General features: G+C 37.0%; 1 protein-coding gene across 5 annotated transcripts in view; it reads left to right on the top strand.

Annotated features, from left to right (window-relative positions):
* The window catches only part of EVI5 (ecotropic viral integration site 5), an 87,783-nt gene that overhangs the window by 9,352 nt on the left and 55,861 nt on the right, over positions 1 to 22,570 (top strand). For 2 of the 5 annotated variants that reach the window (XM_075039002.1, XM_075039003.1), the window contains exons 2-13: positions 3,509 to 3,738; positions 8,356 to 8,545; positions 11,482 to 11,706; positions 12,695 to 12,769; positions 13,428 to 13,553; positions 14,383 to 14,526; positions 15,559 to 15,648; positions 15,758 to 15,855; positions 17,244 to 17,304; positions 19,017 to 19,070; positions 21,497 to 21,529; positions 22,094 to 22,240. In XM_075039002.1, coding sequence (XP_074895103.1) covers positions 3,590 to 3,738; positions 8,356 to 8,545; positions 11,482 to 11,706; positions 12,695 to 12,769; positions 13,428 to 13,553; positions 14,383 to 14,526; positions 15,559 to 15,648; positions 15,758 to 15,855; positions 17,244 to 17,304; positions 19,017 to 19,070; positions 21,497 to 21,529; positions 22,094 to 22,240 — 1,392 coding nt within the window. In that variant the 5' untranslated portion in view covers positions 3,509 to 3,589. Of the gene's footprint in view, positions 1 to 3,508; positions 3,739 to 8,355; positions 8,546 to 10,706; positions 10,729 to 11,481; positions 11,707 to 12,694; positions 12,770 to 13,427; positions 13,554 to 14,382; positions 14,527 to 15,558; positions 15,649 to 15,757; positions 15,856 to 17,243; positions 17,305 to 19,016; positions 19,071 to 21,496; positions 21,530 to 22,093; positions 22,241 to 22,570 lie in introns of those variants that run through there. The other 3 variants (XM_075039004.1, XM_075039006.1, XM_075039005.1) reach the window with 3 other exon arrangements.

Genomic DNA, 22,570 nt, shown 5'->3' on the forward strand with positions numbered 1-22,570 from the left:
TCACTTCTGTACAGTTTATGTATTGTCTTAGTAGTGGGACACAGATTTCTTATTGGAGGGACTGTCAGCGGAAAGGCAGGAAGTAGCAGTGGTCTGTAGTCAAGTGACGGCCAAGTACAACTACCCTGTTAGATGGAACGGTGTACATAGAGTTGAAAAGCTTATGACACATAGCAGGGATTTTCATTCTTTATTAAGAGAAGGGGGAAGAGTTTGAAGGGCAGGTGTAGGAGCACTGTGTGTGTGTTGAGAGGAGTAGTGGTGTGACCTGTTTTCTGGAAGGCCTTAAGTCGCTTGTCAAAGAATAACTCCATGAAATCTTCTGTCACTGAATATAAATTTTGAAATTAACATAGGTGAAATGATGAAATATAAAAATCCAGTTACTCTGTCCTATTTAGGGAAGTGGATAATGAACTGATAGCTAAATGCCTTCATGTCTAGGTCCAGGAGTCTTCACTGATGCTGACAATTTAAGAGAGCTGGCTTTAGATTTTTAGGAAACCCTGGAAAAGCCTGGCAAAAGGGGTGTAGGCTTGACTATTAGTTAGCTATTAGATCAGAATTTTTTTTTTCTTAATTTAGCTGGGCCCTGGGTGACTGCCATAGCTGTTTTTCCTCGGATGAATTCTTTTTGATACAAACTTCACTGTCAGCCTTCAAACATCTGCTCTTCGCAGCTGTGCATTTTGCTTGCTGTGTGTGTTAATGCTTTCAGATAGTTGACTTAAGAATATTTTTTGGGTACTAATTCTCTGAATACATTTTAATGAAACTGAGCTGCTTTTAGAAATAGTAGTATTGTTAGACCCATTGTTCTGATTTAACTGCTGTCTTGCATGGTTTTCTTGACCATACTTTTGCTTAGTATTCTTCACATAATTGGCTTCTACAAACCTTGGCATTAATTTTTTAATGCCTAGTGATGTGTTGGTGAATGAATGTTAGTAAGATTCTTGATTTCTGTCCCCCACCCACCTCCTGCTTCAGTTATCTTAATGTGACATATAAGCTTCAAAATGTTTAAGCCAGACTCAGCTAGGATTTACTTTTTTACCTTAAGTCTTCCTAGTTATTTTACTTTGTAAAGAGATAAAAATTGATTGTATACTTTCTCTTCGTGTTTCTGTCACATAGGGTATTACTCAAAATCACTGCTTTTCTAATATTTTATGTAAGATTCTTAGAATGGATGACTCTTAAAACCTGCTGCATATGGCAGTCATGTTTGCTGTGGTGTTAAGATTGGCCCTGTTTCTGCCAGCATTTATTTTTGCAATAGTTGCATTACTTGTCATATTTTAAGCAGCTTCTAAAGCCTTTGAGAAAGTAATCTTAAGTGAGATGTATGAGTTACCTTTATCATAATGCTGTTTTATTCAGAGTGAAACAGCAATAATTTATCCTTTCATAGCAATAGAGAATAAAGGATATTGATTGAGTTAAGTATTAATGCATGTATTAAACTTAAGATTTTGAAATCTCCAGCAATTTTTATTCATTTCTTGTATAAGAAATGGTGTCAGTTGCTAGTATTTAAAGCGATTTATCAAAGATTATCTTTAAAAGATCATGTGTTGGTTTGTTTTATTTAAAAAAAACCCCAACATATTGATATACCTGAGCTTTCCTGTCCAACAGTGACATGAGAACCAACTGGAATCTTTTGGATCTTTAAAAGATCATGTGTTGGTTTGTTTTATTAAAAAAAAACCCCAACATACTGATATACCTGAGCTTTCCTGTCCAACAGTGACATAAGAACCAACTGGAACCTTTTGGATGCTTACGCTGGGACCTTACCATTCCCACCTGGGGTTTGTATCCCTGCATCTGAAGATTTCTAGCAAAATCTGTTACCATTTCCAGAATGAATGTTAAGCATATGGAAATGGGAAACCTCTTCGCAGTCCTCTAGGAGAGCTCTGAAGTCTCATGTTGCTGGTGGAGAGAAAGCGGGGAGATTGAGTACTGCTGTTTTGTGTTTGGCCTGTAGTGTTCCTCTTGTTTTCTGAAGGCATTCAGTGTGTCTTGCTTTTGATATGATGTGAAAATAAAATAGTGCTGGATTTGATTCACAAAAAAGTTCATTGTAGTATTGTATCTACATAAAAGCTGCTGCTTTAGCAACCAGTCAGTCTATATACTGTGCTTCAGATAAATGCAGTGTGCTGAGATGGAGTTTTTCCAGCTGAAATTCTGCATTAATTAGATTCTATTAGAGGATCTCGGGAAGGGATTTTTTCCTGTAGCTCAGTGTCTTTAATATCTTAGCAATTATTGTATAGGCTGTACTGCAGACAGGTTGTTTGTGACAACCACTGAGTGATTCAGTGTTTTGAAGAAGTCAGCAAAGGTCAAAATAAATAGTTGCCAGTAGCACCACTTCAAAGGAAGTTCCTCCTCAACCTTGATTTTGAAAAGTTTTAACCTTTTGCTAGGTAGCTAGCTCTTCCTTTAAGGTGCATCTAGATTTTCTCCCAAGTTTGGCCAGGGAAGAATTGAACTCTGTTGTCAATCACTGTAGGCCAAAGCCACTTACGTTTTCGGTTGCTGAAGGAAGCTCTAGGGAGGGGTTCATCAGAAAATATGCCCAGGGGCTGCTGTTGGTTATTCTGTAGTGACCAGTGAATCTGTTAGGCTGCATTACCCCGTAACACTGATCAAGAAGTAGCAGCACAGTATGATCAGCCCCAGTTAACCTCCTCATTCCTGGACCTGCAGTTTCCCCAACTGTCTGCTTAGAGCTCCCTTCTGCTCGAGTAGCATGTCTCACTTTTCCTCCAGGACCCTTCTCAAACCCCAGGTGCTGGTAGTGGGATAAGGGGTCAAGGACACTTGGTGTAGGGGTGACCTGAAGAGAAAGTGAGGAGGGAGAAGAGCTGGCAGCATGAGGCCTTAATGTAAGACATTCAGGAGCTGTTGTAGATTCATGGGCATAAATTCTTTGGGACTGTTTTTTGCACACTGGCAGACGCTAGAGGATCTTTGGCTTTGGTGTGGATTAGAAATGTGGTGCCTCTGCTCCTGTGTCCTGGTCTGGAGTGTTTATACTGATATACTTGTACGGGTCCAGTGTGCATCAGTAAAATAGTTGACTGTTTCTATATCTATTTTTCTAGTTTCTGTGCCATTGTTAGTTTATCAAGATGTTTTAAAATAAGCTTTTATTTCTATTTATTTTTGTAATGGGAAGTCTGAGCTGATCCTGGATCCTGTGGTATTTCTGTACTGCAGAAATGAGCTCTGTGAGTATACATCAGGAATTCCTTCGAGTCTTTCTTTGTGGATTAGCAGCATACTTGCATGTTACTACTTCTATAATATTGTGTTGCTATTGATGCTTGTGTTGCTTCTGACAGCCTTGGGTGTTCTGGAGAAACAAATAATGTCGGTGTCACTTCATGCATATTGTATATTTTTTTCCTTTGTTCAGTGCAGCAGGTTTACTGAAAAAAAGGTATTAAAAAAAGACAAGTACTGCATCCTCTTCTCTTTGTCATCACAGGTGGCGACAGACAAGGTTGCAGGAAAGCTGAGCTCTACTCTCTCATGGGTGAAGAACACTGTATCGCACACCGTCAGTCAAATGGCCAGTCAGGTGGCAAGTCCATCTGCCTCATTACACACTACATCCTCCTCTACCACTCTGTCTACGCCCGCGTTATCACCATCCTCACCAACACAGCTGAGTCCAGACGACTTAGAATTACTCGCAAAACTTGAGGAACAGAACAGGTGAGTGGAAAACTTTTTGGTCTTCAAAGTATAGTAGTGAGACTGAAATTGGCTTATTGCAATTTCATCATATAGGCTGTTAAAGGGTCATTAGGTAAAACTTTGTGGCACATTTCAATTTCAAGGCCCCAAGGTTTAAGAACTTGTGTTCTTGTGCTATATTTTTACAAGTTTAGTTTTTGTGGAACTCTACAAGGTGTTTTTCTCTCCTGGTTTTACAGGACTGTTTATAGCTGCCTCTAATCCTAAGAAATTACACTGGACCCATGTGATTTTCAGCGTCCAATTTAAAATAGAGTACCTCAGGGATAAGACTTTCATATAACCTCCTCACCTTCTTAGATCAAAACTAACCCCAACTGGCAACTAAGCACCAGGCAGCTGCTTGCTCACTCCTTCTCTCCCAGTGGGATGGGGAGGAGAATTAGGAAAAAAAGGTAAACTTGTGGGCTGAGATAAGAACAGTTTAATAATTGAAATAAAATCATAATAACAATTGTAATGAAAAAGAATATGACAAAAAGAGAGAGAGATAAAACCCAAGACAAGACAAGTGATGCACAATGCAATTGCTCACCACCTGCTGAGTGATGCCCAAGCAGTGATCTGCCCCTCCCAGCCAGCTCCCCCAGTTTGTATACTGAGCATGATGTCCTACGGTATGGAATATGCCTTTGGCTAGTTCGGGTCAGCTGTCCTGCCTGTGCTCCCTCCCAGCTTATTGTGCACCTGCTTGCTGGCAGAGCATGGGAAACTTGGAAAATCCTTAATTTAGGATAAGCGCTACTTAGCAACAGCTATAACATCTGTGTGTTATCAACATTGTTCTCACACTAAATCCAGAATACAGCACTGTACCAGCTACTAGGAGGAAAATTAACTGTCCCAGCTGAAACCAGGACAAATTTCTATTAGCTTCTTGAAATCTTAAAGATTTCTTAATTCCATTTTTGTATTTTTTTCCATTTTTACCCAGTTCTTGCTTTCTACTATCTCTAAACATAGCAGGTTATATAGAACAGCCATCTTCCTGCTGTTACACTAATGGTGGCAGATGCATAATCTCTTAATTTCATGAAAAGTAAATTCCTAATCTGGCCTTTCTGTTCATCCTGGCTTTTTTTTTTGTATAGTAAGCAACATGAGTGTGTATTTATCTGCACCATCTACAGTTCAAGATGCAACTTTCAGTTGGATCAGTTGCTCTTGACGTGCATAGTGGTTGCAAATTGGCGATCTCACTAAGAAATAAAATTGGACTGTATGATTTCTCATTTCTAGAACCCATACTTATTTGCACTTTTGACGTGGGACTTTTAAGTCATCTGGCCTCTTGCAAAATTTGGTTATACCTGACAAGTATGTTTCAGTAGTTCATGAGAAATTGACTCTAAAGGAGAACTTGAGCTCCAAATAGGTTTTAGACTTAGTGGATAGCTGCAAGGCTGTGATACCTACTGAAGATTTCTGTCCCTTCTGCTGTAGTTAAGTGCAGAGTTTGAAAGTTTAGCTCAATCTAGCTTCTGTTCCAGCTTCTGCTAGTGTGCTGGACTTTGCACTGAGACAGCTGAGGTACTCCGAGGTTTTTTGGTTTTGTTTTTTGTTTGTGGTTTATTTTTTTTTACACTGCTGATTCAGTTATGAGGGTAGTAACTTTCAGTAGAGGAGAAGACTAACTGGGAGAAGGAGGGGCTAATGCCATTGTGTCACCTGGCATGTCTTCTTTCATGTTTGTTTTCTGCAGCCTAATAGCAATACAACTTACAGGGAATTTGTTGTATCTGTCTAGTTCTTGACTGAGAATGGAAGGCAGCTTTTAGAACCACCTCATCCTCTTCTTGTGGTTTATGAGATTGTCTCCCTCAAAGATGATCTATATGTAATTTTTGCTGTGCAAATGAAAATTTATCAAAAGAAGAAAAAAATGAGTTAGAGTGCTTTTAAGAAAGTTAATTTGCATTTAATCTCAGATATTCCACTCTGTTCAAGACTAACTGACTAACTTTTATTTGAAAAGCAGTTATACCTGTTCTTTGGACTGCTTATCTGTGTTGGAGCATAATGTCTTTACATCCGGAATAATCTCATTAAACCCTACACACTAGCTTGCTTGTTGAAAGAAGAATGTGAGCTTGGGCTTGCTAGGCTTTCTTTTTCAAGTCAGCTTTCTTCATTTAGTAAATAAGCTAGCAAATCTTGTGTGATTTTATTTAATTTTAGTCAGACCTTTTGTTCAATCCCACATTAGTCTTGTGTGTGAATTCTAATCAGAGGCTATCCTATCAAGTGTATCTCCTCTTGTGAGATACTATGCTTTAATACAGAAATTTGATGCTCTTATGCTGGGTGCACTGTAGTCTCAGAACAGTTTGAATCTGCATTTTAACACAGTGGCACTTTGTTGACAAGCAATTGTACTCTGAACACAGGGAACTACTCTTGTTTCTGCTTGCTTGAAGAATTGCTGGTGATGGATATTATTAAAGGTTTCCTTTTCATTGTTGGCTTTTATGTCAATAAGGAGAGTATTAATTAGTTAAATAGCTAGAAAGGGAAGGAACTCAAATTCTATCAAGCTATGTCTTGTAGCATTCTGTAATCCAATTATACTGAAAGTTCCCTCAGAATAATGAGGTAGCTTGGTCCAGAGTCCTGGTGGAGCTGTTTGGCATTAGTAAATCATTTATAAAATTTATGTGAAAGAAAACAGTGACTAAATGCGACAGAACTTGCTACTTACTGTAAAAAGAACTTCTCATTTTCAAATCTAAGGACAATGAGTTTATCCAGGTAAGGTCACATTACAGAAACTTAGTGTAACTTTTATAGAAGGCTGTGAAAACAAAGTGACTAGTTAGAACCTTGTTTTTATAATTGTAATGTTTATTCTCTGCTTTTTTTTCCTCTGTGATTACTTTGAATTTGATCTTTAGGCACTATCTCAGGTGGAGAGGAGGAGCTCCAAACTGTAAGTTTTCATTATGGATCATAGGTATAGGCCAGGTTTCTAAACATTAAAAATGGATTTTTAAATTTTTTCCTCAAAAGAAGATTTTTCTGCGTTCCATTAATATGGACTAACTTAAAATTGTTCTTGAAAAATCTTGTGGGTTTTTTTTTTCCAAAGGCATTACTATTTAAACCTTTTCCAGACAAAATACTACTGCAGAGACTGTATTTGTTGTCTTCATGAATTAACTTACTTTTTTCCCTAACCTCCATAAACACCAGCAGGTGAAAGCTGGTAACAGGGAGAGCTAGTATAAATATCTCTATCGTAGTAGACAGCTTAAAAACTGTAGGTATGCTGAGATTTGTGTACCTTCTCAGGTACAGTATAACTCAGGTTATAATTTATTAAATATCTCAAACCTCACCTGACCCTGCTGAAATGCTGTGTGTGAGGGTGGGGTGTGTTAGCTTTTCTGCAGGTGCATTGAGAAATTATTCAACCAGATCACTCTGTTTTACAGACGTTGGAATTCTTGGAAGTTAAAGCACAAATGAAACTCTTGGTATAGCAAAACACTTTTTCAAGTTAGTCTGAATTCTTGCTCGTACCTAACGTGTCGTCTAAAAAATTTCCCCCTGCTTATGGGGCTCAGTATTAGTTGAGGATAACCAAAGCATGCCTTTTTGCCTGGAGTCCCCAGCTCCTTGGAAAATTGATGACCATAGCAACCAGCTAACAGGGAAATCTCTTCAGCAGCTTGTCTAGCACTTGGCACATCTTTATGTATACCTTGCTGCCTGATAACCCCTGAAGTTCTCGCATCTGAACTCCACACTTCAATTACGTGTTCATTGGCTATACTAACCACTTTTGTTGCCTGGTCCTCATTCTTTAGGTCTGAGATTTTTCCTATGCATTTATAAAACACCATGTTGATTTGTGAACAGATGTCAGCAAATGTCAGGTGTTTTAAAATTGCTCCAGGTTTTAATTATTCTGTCTGCGTTTACATTGTCAGGTAGACGTTTAGGAGGCTAATTTTTTGTCTTTTCTTTAAAATTACTGTCTCTTTTGCAGTACTTTGACATTTGACACTCTTGTTGAGGACATTTAACTTCCTTATGTTCCTTTTGTCAGTCTGATGCACAACAGCTGTGGTTTTTATGTTGCTAGTAAAATCAAAGCCCTCTTGCTGGCACTTATGCCTCAAACCAAAACTTGTGCATCTTCCCTGTAGGGCTATTAATCTCCAGTTGATGAATGTGTAAAAGAGCACTGGGCTTACAATGCTTCTGTACTTTCTCTGATTTGGTATCTTTATGTATTAAGATCTAGATCATGAGACCACAAAACACTTGTATTAAAATCTCACTTCCCTTAGTGTTGTTGATGCATGATGTGACATTTTTATCCATTTCTAGAAGTGCTGCCATGTGAGCTGTTCTTCTGTCTGCAGAATTACTTGAGATCTCAAGAAGAAACAGTAACATTGACCAGTTCTTTTCAAATTTAGTACAAATGGATGTTGGGAAAACTGTTCCACTGAACCCTTGGGTGCATCCTTTGTAAAGAAGTTGGAAGAATTGACTTCTAAACAAACAATTAATATTGTGGTCCTGTGATTAGAAGAACTTGAATTTGGTTTTTGTGTGCTGTCTTTGCAGACTCTTGGAAACAGATAGCAAATCCTTGCGATCAGTAAATGGGTCGAGAAGAAATAGTGGATCTTCTCTTGTGTCTAGTTCATCAGCTTCTAGCAATCTGAGCCATCTTGAAGAAGACTCATGGATCCTGTGGGGGAGGATTGTGAATGAATGGGAAGATGTACGGAAAAAGAAAGAAAAGCAAGTTAAGGTAGTAGTTGGATGCTATTTTTTAGGATATATTTGTAGTATAAGTGATACTGTTTTATCTTCCTGTTGGTCTTTTTTTAAATAAATATGTAATAGAAGCTTCCAGTTGAATCTGTTCCATCCCTAAGCCTTAGTGCTTCCTCAGTAACTGTTACCAGACCTTGGTAACAGTTTTGCCCAGCAAATGTCTCTTAGTGAAAACTAGATGCATCTACTGTATCTTGAATACTAAAGCTTTCAGTCTACCTCTAATGAGAGATTCCTGTGAATATAGGGAAGATTTGCTTCATGTTTCCAAAATGGAATTACTGAAAAACCACATAAGGGCATCTGATAGCTGCATGCTGTGATTATTTTCCCACTGAGCAGCTGTCTTTTTAAAGCATTCTTATTAGAAGAGCTCATAATTCTACTGTAAGAGGCTCTGGTGAGTTTAGGTTTTTTGTGCATGCCAAGTGTTTTGACCCCAGGGATGACCTTAAGCAGAAGAACACATTGTTTCTAAATTGAGCGGATTGAACAAACTTTGACCAGTGTGTGTCCAGTCTGGGTTAGTTGTGGACATGTGCAGAAGTGGAATTCAATTACGCTTTAAATTCAAACTAAAAAGCATCTAGGCCATTTGAACATATCCATGTTTCAGAGGCAGCAAGTAACAGCAGCGTGGGATTTTTTGTTTGTAGGCAAGTCTGTTCTGCTTTGGTTCTTTATTGGCTCTAGTCTGTAGTTTTATGTGCAGAATACAAATTTCAGGGTCTTTTGACCAGTTTGAAATGTGTGCCTATGAATAGGTTGTGGGAAGGCAGAACAATGGGCTAAAGTAAAGTATCTTTTGTGTGAAGCAGTTGTGAAGCGAGAACAAGACTTGAGAGAGGAAACAAGGGAAGAAAATGAATTCAAGACTTCCTGCTTGCATAGGGAAAACGGTTTCTGGAAAGGTGTTCCCAAAAGGCCATGAAAAGAAGGCCACATGAACCTGGCAAGAGCAAGGAGAAATGAGATAGTAATAAGTAGATCTGGTTGGATAGAATTCATTTGAACTGCCTCCATTTGAATGTTTTAAAGTGTCACAAGTATCACTTGTTTTTACAGCTGGCCAAGTATAATTTGGGGAGTATGTGACTAACTTTCAGTAAATATTTAATTACATTGCTAGTGAGTTTTCATTTGCTGGTTAAATAATTCTCAATATTTTTTTTGTTATTGTTTTGTTTGCATAAAGTCAGCCTAAACTGTGTCACTCTACATTTACAATGGAATACCAGAACATCCATACTTCCTGATTGTGCCAGTAGGTATGACTTAAGTAGCATAGGTATTTTTTTGCCTTGGCTGTAAAAACTGGTCTTAAGTTATTAGATATCTGGCAAGTATTATAAGTTTTAGATGTAGGTGTGTATACCTTCCTGCAGAAGTGATGTGTTCCATTCTTGTATCTTTTGATCCACTTCAGAACTTGTATCTTCTTGATCCACTTGCTAATGCTTTGCTATTAGTAGCCCTTGAGGCTTTAGATGACTGATCTACAATCTGATAGTGTGTTGTGGACAAATGAAAGCTGGAGACAGATGTGGAAAGCCAATGTGTTAGGGTTGTTGTCTTGGAGTTGGAAATCTTTTAGGAAATAACACAGGGTGTCACAGTTGTGTTGTAGACAGGACAAATAGTTGGACTGACATTTCGAGGATGGTTCTGAAGCAGGCTGGAGATCTTGGGGATATTAGAATATTGAGGTCAGTGATGCAAAACTCCTGCAGTAGTGTTCAAGCTTAACAAAACCTAAACTTGAAAGCAAGAATCTCTTTCAAAGTTATCACTGTTGCATTAATTAATCTTAATGTTTGGCGAAGGAGGAGAAATATTTGGAACAAACAAGAAAGAGGAAGCTTTGCAGAATAGGAGATTACTCTGGCTTCAGAATGAATACTAGTGAAAGAAACTATCCTTTAGGAGACAGAATACTTGATAGCAGTTCTTAAGGTACAAAAAATTATTAAAGGAACCCTCTTGCGTTGAAGAGGCAATCTTCTAGGTCAGACTGATCCTAGTTGCAGAAGTACCACTAAGTCTGTAAACTGCTGAATCACACTTTTTTTCTCAGTTTTCAGATCAAGCAACAAGACTACTTTCTGCTTGTGCTTTCTGAAAAGCCATGTATCAGAACCATAGATCTACTGATCTAAGGTTTGAATTGTATATTACCTAGCTGGTGGGTTTTTTGGGGGGTTGTTTTTTGTTGTTTTTTTGTTGTTGGTGGTGGTTTTTTTGTTTTTTTTTCAGGGAAGATGAAGTAAATTTAGTTAATTCAGTAGATGTAAACTTAATGTTTTCTTGGTCCAGTGTCTGAAACTACATTTGAATACTTTCTTAAAAGAACTTGGAAATACTGGCACACCAGAGAAATTAGACACAGCTTGTCAAGTTTGTCAAATGACTTCTGATAGTAGTACTGTGCAATTTTTCTGTTGCAGTTGGCTGTGCTACAGTTAGTTTCACTTTTTATCGTTCACCTGTCTTGGAAATAATTTTTAACTGGTGATTTCTTATATCTCAATCACTGCAAATATAAAGGGTGTTATCTTCAGTCATCATTTGTGAAATATAAAAATAACTGTATTAAATTCTGGCTAATGGGAGCTCTTGTTTAAAATTACTCGAAAATTCAGTTTTTCAAGTAGCTTACTATGAATAGGGGACTACTTTCATTAGCTAATTGAGCCACTAAAAATGATTCAGTGTCTCCTTACTTTTGTTAGATAACAATCTATTACACTAAAATTGAGGTTTACACATTATAATTTGTATGATTGGTTTGTGACGTGATGTAAACATCTTCTGAAGTTATGAGGAACTTAATATGTTGAAGTGTTTTGTTCTGTAGGCTTACATTTATATTTTCAGGAAATATAAATGAATTTGTGTCTTTTTGTGCTTTAGGAGCTTGTTCGAAAAGGGATACCTCATCATTTCAGAGCAATTGTTTGGCAACTCCTATGCAGTGCTCAAAGCATGCCAATTAAGGATCAGTATTCAGAGCTTTTGAAAATGACATCTCCTTGTGAGAAATTAATAAGAAGGGACATTGCTAGAACATACCCTGAACATGATTTTTTTAAAGAAAAAGACAGCCTTGGACAGGAGGTCTTGTTCAACGTAATGAAGGTAAGTCAGTATTTTAGCCCTTGAATGTACATTAGCAAGAATGTGCACAAAAGTTTGGAAAATAATTTGCCTTGTATATAGTGAACTTGCATCAGTTTCGTGTGTTTACGTTTTTTAAACTTACTCTACTTGACACTGGAACAGTTTAACAAATTACATTCCAATTTCAAAGATAGCTTTCAAATATGGTATTCCTATAGTTAATTGTTTTACTTTATAAGAGATTTAAAAAACTTACTAAGTTTGCATTAAAACAAAGTCACATGGTAACTGCTCACAGTATAATGGAATACAGTGTGCCATGGAGTAAACAATGTTGACCAAGACAAGAACACTAAATCAGAACTAGCATTCAGTTTTCAAGTGTTTGTGAACCTGCGAGTGGTAGCAGCAAATGGCAGGTACAAGCTAACGTGCAGTTCTTAACAGCGCCCAAGCACAAAATGAGAATGCTACCATAAAATTAAGTTCGCATTATTTTTTTTCTTCATTGTATAAAGAGCTTAAATTTTGAAAGACAGACTTCTCCATACACCATAGTTTCAACAGAGAAGTTGGCAGATTTCCAAATCATAGTGACTTGTCACTGCATTTCCTCCACTTGTAAATAAAACTGCAGCACATAATTTTTCTGAAAAAGAACTGTTGTTTGTCTGGTCTGTCTCCTATAAAAGTAGTAACGTTGTGCAGTTTGTATGCCAGCTGTCTCTGTTATCTTTTGGCAAATTCCTGTAGTTGAAAACTGTATGCATTTTTTTAGGTATGCCTTAGTTTTAGATTTGTAGGCTATCAGAGAGCAGAGTTCATACCCCTTTGTAGCAGCAGGTAGCAACTAGAATATCTGACTAAAACTTCTGAATAGAATGTCTGTCCTCAGTGGATTTGGGAGAGGAAGAGTAAGTTATTAGCTAAAGCAGCATGAACTACGATTACTTTTTATTGGTAATGAGGTTTTAATTGTTGAGAGTCTTAAAACTTTATTTCCCAGGCTTATTCTTTGGTGGATCGAGAAGTTGGATACTGTCAAGGAAGCGCTTTTATAGTTGGATTACTGCTTATGCAGGTAAACATGATACTAAAAATATGTGAACCTTTAAAATCCCTGCTTGAATGCATAATATATTGTCGTGGTTTATTGCGAATTTTTATAATAGTTTTCCTTCGTCATTTTGTTACAATGGAATTGTCAAGGGCAGCTGTTTACTCTTTGAATCAAATGAGATTTATTCTCTGTGGTTCTGTTTGCCAAGAAGATACTGTCTTTGAGTGGGAGAATACATTTATTTCTCGGAGCTAAGGTAGGACTGCAGACTTGCAAGCCATTTTGGTGAATATTGTTTCAACTGTTAACAAACTTCTCATTTCAATTCTGTTATATTGAATCTCCTCAGTTCAAATGGAATTTCACAGTTGATTTGATAATCTCGAAACTGCCTTTGTATTACTGCCTTTTATTTTATGACAATGTAGGGTATATTATAAGAAACTTGCAGACCTCCATTTCAGTTTTTAAATCACTTGATAGAATTCAATATATACAAAAGTTCATTGTAGTAATTGTACAAAACAACAACCAGAAAAAAAACCAGAAAAACAAAACCACAAAAAACCCACTGCATGCACAAATACAAAAAAACCCCCTAAACCTTCCCAGGCACTTAGTCTGATATATCCTTACATTTGTCCAGAGTTTTTACTGTGCTCTTTTATTTTTAATATAGATGCCAGAAGAAGAGGCATTCTGTGTGTTTGTTAAATTAATGCAAGATTACAGACTACGAGAACTCTTTAAACCAAGCATGGCTGAACTGGGCCTTTGTATGTACCAGTTTGAATGCATGATACAGGTACATACAAAATCTATCAAACTTCCTATGCAGTAACTATTAATAAGGACTTGGGAATTACAGTTCAAGAACAGGCATGTCTGTTGGCTAGTAGGCTGTTCTCTTGACGGTAGTTAGTCTCAGAACTTCAGAAGTAAATGCATGTGGCTGTGTGGTCTGTTTTTTTAACCATTGGCAGACAGTGACTGGCTTTAAACACTGAAGCATGAGGATTTGTATTGCTACCATTTAAGCCTATGAATGTTTAATTCTGTTTGAATTGAAGATTACGAAAGTCAGTATTTTCATAGTCAATTTATAGCTATTTTAAAAGCTGGAAGCTGGGAGACACCCTCATACATGGAATTAAAATTGTGTTCAGATTTGGGACACAGAACAGTTTTTCTTCCTGGTCAGGCTGATAGAGACAAATAGGTTTGTGTTTTGTGATCCAGTTCCTACCATGATGATGAGGGGCAGGATCTTACATAGCAAAATAAGATATAGGTCTCTGGCCATACCCTACATCTTTCCAGCTCTTTTTTGTAGCCCACTCTAGACATGACTTAGGAAGTCACAAGCTTGTAAATGTCTACTAAGTTTGGCAAGTGTTTTTGTAACCTGTGCTTTGTGGGGTAGAAGTTCTGCAGGGCATTCTATACTGGGACTTACGTTGCATGGTTCTTTATAATGATGAGTAGTATCTTTCCTAGTCCTGTGTTATGAAGCTGCTGTCTGTACTAAATATCAGTTCTTTTCTTCTTTTATTCAAAATTTGTCAAAAATACGGGCACGCTAAAACTATCAGCAGTAGCTTAACGTATATTTTTTTCTTCCTCTTCTTTTCCAGGAGCATCTTCCAGAGCTTTATGTGCACTTTCAGTCTCAGAGTTTCCACACTTCTATGTATGCCTCGTCATGGTTTTTAACTATATTCCTTACAACTTTTCCACTACCAATTGCAACGAGAATATTTGATATCTTTATGTCTGAGGTAACTAATCAATACTCAGATGTTCTATTTCAAGAGTAGCTGTTCAAAGTAGTTATTTAGGCAGTGGTATAAATTTTGTTATGATGAGCAAATCTCAAATAGTCTTGCTTTTTAGTCCTTATACTTATTAGATTATTTTGTAGGGGAAGATGTCTATGTAGGTTGTCAAGGAAGAGCAACTAAATCTTTGAATGTAGATCCTGTATGCAACTTTGTACTCTAAGCCTGTTGAAGAGCTACCAAATCTGTCAGTTCTGGATGCAATGCAATAGCATTGCATACAAACAGGGACATCAGTTTCTCAGTATTATAGTAAGTTTGGGGTAGAAAGTAATGCTGCTTTCAGGCCAAAGTTAAAGCTCCATGGGGATAGGCAGACCAAGAAGAGGGAGTGTTGGCATCTCTTACTGTCCAGATGATGAACGGTAGCCAAAGAAATTTATGGAATTATTCAGTGTCACTGGCACGGAGACACACAAGTTGTATTTAGGATTAGAGCTTTGCGTGGTTGTGACTGGTAACAAACCAAAGTTTATGATCCATTTATGCTCTTTCTCTGCAATCATCTTCTAGGAAATAGTAAGTCAAAGGTGGATCCTTTCAGCTTACACTCAAGAATGTCCAAGATGTAGTGTACATGAGCAAGACATTCCCTTGTATCTGTTTAAATAGTTTAACTGATTGTACCATGTCTGAAATTAAAATGGCTTTTTTGAGAAGTACCTGCGGCTTTTTGTACTAGATACATTTAAAATGTTTGATAAAGTTGGCAGAGAGAATACTGTCACTCAAGAGTTTTTACCTCAGCACTAGTCTCTCTGAGGGGAGTGTGTGGCATCAGGATAAATAGCCAGACTACTTGTCCTTGGGACAAAATAAGAAACCCAGAACCAATTTGTTGGGAGATTTTCAGTAGCCCTTTTGCTTGTTTGGGAAACTGGGTGAGATTTCCTACATTAGTAAATAGAATCTGTCTGTACCGTTGACAATGCCATGAATAATTGTTGGATATTTCTTAACTTCTGTTTTTAGGGTTTAGAAATAGTATTTCGAGTAGGTTTAGCAGTACTTCAGATGAACCAAGCAGAATTACTGCAACTTGACATGGAAGGAATGTTACAGGTAAATTAAGGCTACAATAAGTGTAAGAGATGTCTGAAATGTGTAATGTGCGTGTATGTGTATTTCCTTGCAGCTATTAATTATATGTAATCTTGTGCTCTGCTTTTAGCACTTTCAAAAGGTCATTCCACATCAGTTTGACAGTGGTCCAGACAAATTAATCCAAGCATCTTACCAAGTCAAATACAATGCAAAAAAGATGAAAAAGTAGGTATAACATTTTGAGAAAATAGATTGTACTGTTGCTAAGAGCTACTGTTTGTTTATCTTTAAAACTAGTTAATCAGTATTTAATTTTGAATTTTCCATTTTTAATTTTTTTGGTGTTTTATACTATAAACAGTTAAAACTGAAGTTCTGTCTGCAAGAAAATTCTTCTAGTGTTTGCTATTTTTCTTAAATATAATAAAGCTGTATCTTATTTACAAAAATAACCTAAAAAGCTTTTGAGGAAAGCTGCAAGTTATGGGGAATTACAGCACTTCAGTAAACAGGATCTGAATAGAAAAAATAGTGTTTGGGGGTATGTGTGGTTTTGGGGGGGGGAGAGGAGGGGATTGTTTGGTTTTTTCAGGGTGAAGTAGGGAAAGGAGGTTAAACTTTATGATCTGGCCTAAACTCTTAAGACTAGTTCTCAGGAGCTGGAAAAGTATTCACAGTGCTACAGAGTGCATGTATGGTCAAGATTAGTGCTGTTTAAAATATAAATTGATGAAACTTTGTAATACCATTGATAATTTTGAAATAACTTTCATTTGGGGTTTGTTGCATGTCTTCTCTTTTTGCCTTTGGTAAATTATGGTTTGATAAGCCAAGCTGCACATATTGTGCTTTTCCAGGGTTAACTTTGGTGATTCCCCGGTTGGTTGTAATGTATTGTACATTCACTGTTCTTACACTGCTGATTGTGGTAGGGTCTTTCAAGTTGAATTTGCCAATCCTTCTGTCAGCAGCCTATGGTCAATGCTGTAGAGTGACCAGTCTTCTCTAAAACAGAAGTAGTAATAAAGCTCTCAGGAAAAACATTTTCTCTGAAAGCCAATATAAGTGCATGTAGTTTAAAATCCTACCATTCTGAGTCTAAACTTCCTTTGGTTGCCTTCTGTAGAGGCATTGTTTATCTGAGCTTGTTTCTTCTTGTTGCTGCCGTTTTCAGTTGGGACAATTTTGTGTTTGCTGGAGAGGGGCCAAAATTCTTTTATATGTTTAAGATATTTGTCTCAAATTTCTTTGCATCTTTCTGTCTTCCAGGCTTTCCAAATTCTGTTTTATTTTGGCTGAATCTATTGAATTGATTATTGTATAATTACATTCAGTGGTTATTATGGAGTAGCTCCAAATCATTACCACTGTAAATATATACAAGCAAGCACCTGCACTTCAGAAGTGCTGGTTCAGAGTCTGTTCATATCTATAGAATTCTTTGTGTTTAAATCTAATGTCCAGTCTAAATATATACAGGTGTGCATTTCAAGTGGCCACTTCGAGGAAATATCAATAATCTGTATCTCTGTTCTACTGTTGTTTAAGTACTACACCAACAAGTAAGTTATCTGCAATTTTTGTAATCATAACTTACTATTTCTAATTTTTAGGTTGGAAAAGGAATACACTACAATAAAGACGAAAGAAATGGAAGAACAAGTTGAAATTAAAGTAAGAGAGCCTCAAAAAATTTATGTATCAGTTTAATTCCTAGATGTGGAGTTACGTATTTGATCTGTATATGTAGCCAAATATGCTGGTTTAGATGTAGGTGTCCCACATGAGGTTTGTAAGACACATGTTAAGGTAGAATTTATCCGAATGCTCTTCAGTGGTTTATCATTGATTTTTGAGGTCTAGATTTTTCTGATGCACTGGACCCAAGATTCTTCTGTCTGCAGTCACTCTTTCTTCTGGAGCTTCTGCAATTGATACATAATGTGGAAAAAACCACCCTGCAAGTGCAGTTTCTTTCTCTTTTAATAACTGACCTACTTCCTGTATGTACTTAATCACTGCATCTTTTTGCTTTTGTGACATAAATAGGCTTTTGCTGCTTTTTTTCCTTTTTCACATTGTTTTTCACAGCATGGTGTTTGATCTGGATTTGCTTCCTTGTGTCATGTTTTTAGCCAGTTCCATGAAAAAAGGCAGTGGGAGAAATGATGGGCAAGTGTAGTATATAAAGCTTAGTAGAGGGAGTGAGGTCCAGCCTTCCTTCTTCCTGTCCACTACTAGTAATTTTGCCTTTCAATATCAGTTTCTAAGGCATCAGTTCATCAGAAAAATTCACTGATATGCACCTGGGAGCATGAATGTGTTCCAAGCTTTTTTAGGCAGTTTGCTGCTGTTGTAACAGGCAGCTGGGCAGTTAGCAGCATTAGGACCTGCTGTAATGGCATCCGAAACCAGAAGATTTGCAGGACTCAAATGACAGCTCTCTGCAGAATAGGACGGAATAAAATAATTTGAAAGACAACTGTATCTTTAGATTCTAGTATTTTAACTTATTTCAAATCCTTCCTTGCTCCCCCCCCCCCCAAAAAAAAAAAACCCCAAACACCCCAACAAAAACAAACCAACAAAAAACCCCTCCAACCAAACCCAACAACCCAGAGCTGTCTGTTTCTAGGCCCTGCTTTGGGACCTTATATAAACCATTTCTGACTTGCTCTCTTCTGCTAAGAAGCTCTGCTATTTTAGGGAGATGGAAAAAGCAGCGTGTTGAGTCTGCCTCAGCCTGGCAGGGTAAAACATTACTGAACTGATATCCACGGCTCTATTCTTAGGGATATGGATCCCTTCATCTGAATGCTGACTGCTAAAATTTACAGGAAATGCACTGGTAAAATATGTAATTTGGTACGATTCTTTCTCACTTCTGGGGCATCTGAGGTAAATAATTCTCAGTATAACCTTACAGATTAAATACCCTTTATTATATAATTTAACATAAATTATTGGGAGGAAAAGGAAGGAAACCTTGTAGCTATCTCATTAGCCTGCCACAGTGCAGGGAGTGCACTTTCATGTCCCTTAACCATGAAGACTGTGTCCGGCTCTGTTTATGAAGAGGAAGCTGTCAAGTCTCATGTGTGGTTAAGCCCTGTGGTTCACCTGCAGACAAACTGCTTTCATCTAATGCAACACAGATGCTTTCGTATAACACAAGACTTCTCATCTTCGCTGTATCAAGCTGTTTAAACTCATCTTTTGAGTTAGTACATCATATAAAAGGATGTTAAAGGGGTCACTAATTATTTTTGTATTTATATTGATTTTCATAGATGTGATGAGATAAAAGCATTGTTAGCTTGCTTGGCTTTTATCAGACTTCCAATTCATAACTTGAGAAATACAATTCTGAACTGTTTACCTTCCAGAGGTTACGAACTGAAAATAGACTCCTAAAACAGCGCATTGAAACATTAGAAAAAGTAAGTATGTTGGTGATTAGATTTAATCAGTGTTAATTTATACTTAAATTGATGGCAACTTTATTATATGAAGTGGAAATCTCAGAATTATAGCTTACTGTTTTTCCTGCTAATCTATGGTGTTTACTAACAGTGCTTAGTCAAATAGCATGGCAATAACAAAGTAATTAGGGTCAGTGCTTGTAAGTGTTTAAGGTTGTTGTCTGGCTCTTAGAGAATATGAAATCAAACATTTTGACATACCCAACTTGTGTTGTACTGTTTTCTTTCTGAATTAAAAGCATCTGCTCAAAGTCCAGGAGACTACATGAAATAGTGGACTGCTTGGGTGGAAAAGAGGTTATTGTGAGAGATCCTCAATTTTGAAAATCTGAAGTTGCTGGGTGTTTTTATGTAGGAGCAAAATGACAGACCTACCAATGACCAGAGAGAGATGGAGATGGAAGCAGATTACTTCATTGCTAGCAAATACAGCAGTAGAGGGGCGTTGTTGCAGCATTCATATTCAGTACAGGAAGTCTGCTGCCATTAATTTGTTTTATGTAGTTTTGAATTTTTGTAGCAATTTTGCATACAAGGGGGAGGATATCTTTTAAGACTTATTTCTGACAGATTTAGTCTGGAATAGAGTTTTGTTAGGCTTCTTTGTAATTGGATATAACTTTAAAAGTATGCATGATAACTGTTGTTGATACGCTGCCAACATGCAGGCATTGATCTCCAATGGCCTCTCCTATATTCTGGTATCATGCTTCCTATGACAGATTGCATCTGAGCTGGTCTGCTCTAGAATGAGAACATTCTTGTCCATCTTAACCATGAATGGCAACTATCTTTCAATAAATGCAATTGAATGCTCTTGTAAGTTGCAAACAGTTGTGTTTCACAGGGAAGAAAATGGTAAAGATTCGATTTAGAGTGACATAGTTGAAAGATGTCACACTTCAGATGTTAAATCCGTTACAGTTTCTTGGAAAAACAGTAAATCTACGTCAAATTCTAATTAATTTATTTCTGAATTTAGCTTGGAAAAATGCACATAACGAGGACATATTGTGGAAGTTGTGACAAAAATACAATTTTATTAACATCTTTGTTTCTAATATTGAAGTGCTGATAAAATTAACTGAAAAGAGCAGACTTTTTAAAGAAGTTAAAGCTGTAGTGAATCACTTCAATGCTCTTGGCAAATTAATAGTAAATATCCCTGTTTTATACTTAACTTGCAGAGGCTTGAAATCAGATTATTTTTTTTTTTTTAATTAGGAAGTCCATGATGAACTGCCAGATGCTACTGCTTTTGCAAATTCTGTACTTAAAATTTCAGAATTCACTTTCAGAGTATCCCATTCTGGCTGGAATTAGAACATTTCAAAATGGGAAAATATTACCTATTATTAAGAATTTCTGAAGATCATTATCATCACAGCATCTGAACAACAGATCATGAAGTGTGAACAAACACATTCAGTTCTTCTGTTGTAAACTTATTTTTAAAATATTTTTTTCTTATCCTAACCTATATGATGTAGTTGTGATTTCCTTAGTGTACCTTAATGACAAACATCTTACCTTAACTGCTAAGGTAATAGCTCTTATCAACCAGTTTGAACTTTTAATTTTAATAAATGTTCCAAGGGCAAAGATAGTCTGCAAATAGAACTGTTATCTGTTGTAGCATCTGCAAAAATTGCACTGCTTTCAAGGGTGATAGAGTAGAAATTAATTAAATGTGCAGCTGGGGAGGGGGGGGATATAGTGCTTGTCAGTGTGCATAAATGAAAATTTCTTTCTTGCCAAACTGTGGCAAGGAAAGAATCTATGAACTGCTCAAGTGAGTTACTGCAAGAGTTCAGTAAAACAAAATATTAGCTGTCATAGTTGAAATTTTCTACTTGTGTCTGTCAGTTTGCACCATTTAACTTTCCTGTTTCATCTTTTCGGAAGCTTTAGTTCTGCATGAATGAATGCCTCAGTGCTTAGTGGAGTTTCCTTTGTGCTCAAATTATGCCTTCCTTTCGTATTGTGGATGGACCATAGACCATGTCTTGCATCTGTCTACTAGTTTGTATCAGATAATGTATCAGTAACTTTTGTTAATTAGGGAAGCAAGCCATTGGGATAAAAATACCCAGTCTCCTGTAGGTGAATTTTAAGTGTTATGGAAATCTGGCTTTGAGGCCTTCTTGTATCAAAGATGGACTGTGTTAAATCTATTGCAGAAAAGGCTGCTTCCTGGGACTTTCAGGCTGAGTTACCTTAATTTATATGAAGAGTTGTTAATTTCGCAAAAAGAGTTTGTACAGAAAATGGGTAGAATTTGGGCATTTTCTTTCTCTCAGCTCTTGTCTTTTTTGTCACTATTATCACTCCTTTGTTTTTTGGTTTTTCTTTTCCTTATTCCTATCTGAATTTTTCCTTTGTAGGAAAGTGCTTCCTTGGCAGATAGATTGATACAGGTATAGTCTTTTAGTCTTTTACTGTATGACTCTCTTCCTACTCTCAAAAAACCCCAAACTGCTTTAATGCATGCATATTTGCATGCTATACTCTGTCCCTGCTTTGCTGATTTGGAATAAATATAGAGCTAATCTCTTGCTAGAAACTTGTTTAATGTTGTTTACTAAAAATATATAAACCCAATACCTGCACGTTATAATAATTTTCCTAACCTAATGTAAAATTTTGGTACAAATTCCTGTGACAAATGGATTCTAAGACACTGTATTAACACTGAAATTGAATATTGCGAACTTAAATCTGTGCATGTACAACTGAGTAATATTGCATGAAAGGAATTTTATTGAATGCAAGTACGCAATTGTGCTTGCTAAACGGATGCTAAACTTTGTAATAAAGTACTAAAGCAGCTGTTCAGTACTACCTTGTCCTAAAATTTCTACCAATTGTACTCTGTGCTCTTTGCAAAACCAATCTGGTGAAATAAGCAGCTAAGCATCATAAAGGCAGTCTTTCTTGGATTTGTCCTCAACTGCTTAAAAAAAAATAAATTATGTCCTAAGGGACAAGTGACAAGGGCCCAGGAGGCTGAGGAAAACTACCTCATAAAACGGGAGCTGGCCACCATCAAACAGCAGAGTGATGAGGCCATTACTAAACTGGAGCAAGCTGAGAATACCATCAGGGAGCTCCAACAGCAGCAGCAATGGGTAAGGAGACTGGCAGCACATCATCTCATCTTTTTCATTCACTTGTGTTTATTTTTCCTCATCATGACATGGTCTCTGTGCTGTCCTTGTCAATGCTTGTTCATTGTGATTTGCATTCTTAAAATTACACAAATTGGACTAAGTGATATTTTGGTCTGTTCTTACTGATAGATGAGATTCATAACCCTGGATAGATGCAAGTTATTAGTTTAAAATCAAAAAACCACAAACCACAACAAAACACACAGAGCCAAAAACTCAACAACGACAAAAAAACAACTCAAAACCCCACCACCACTGAAGAAATACTAACAAACCCCCCACCCCAAA

This window comes from Buteo buteo, chromosome 10, assembly GCF_964188355.1.
Source record: "Buteo buteo chromosome 10, bButBut1.hap1.1, whole genome shotgun sequence".
NCBI classification, from domain to species: domain Eukaryota; kingdom Metazoa; phylum Chordata; class Aves; order Accipitriformes; family Accipitridae; genus Buteo; species Buteo buteo.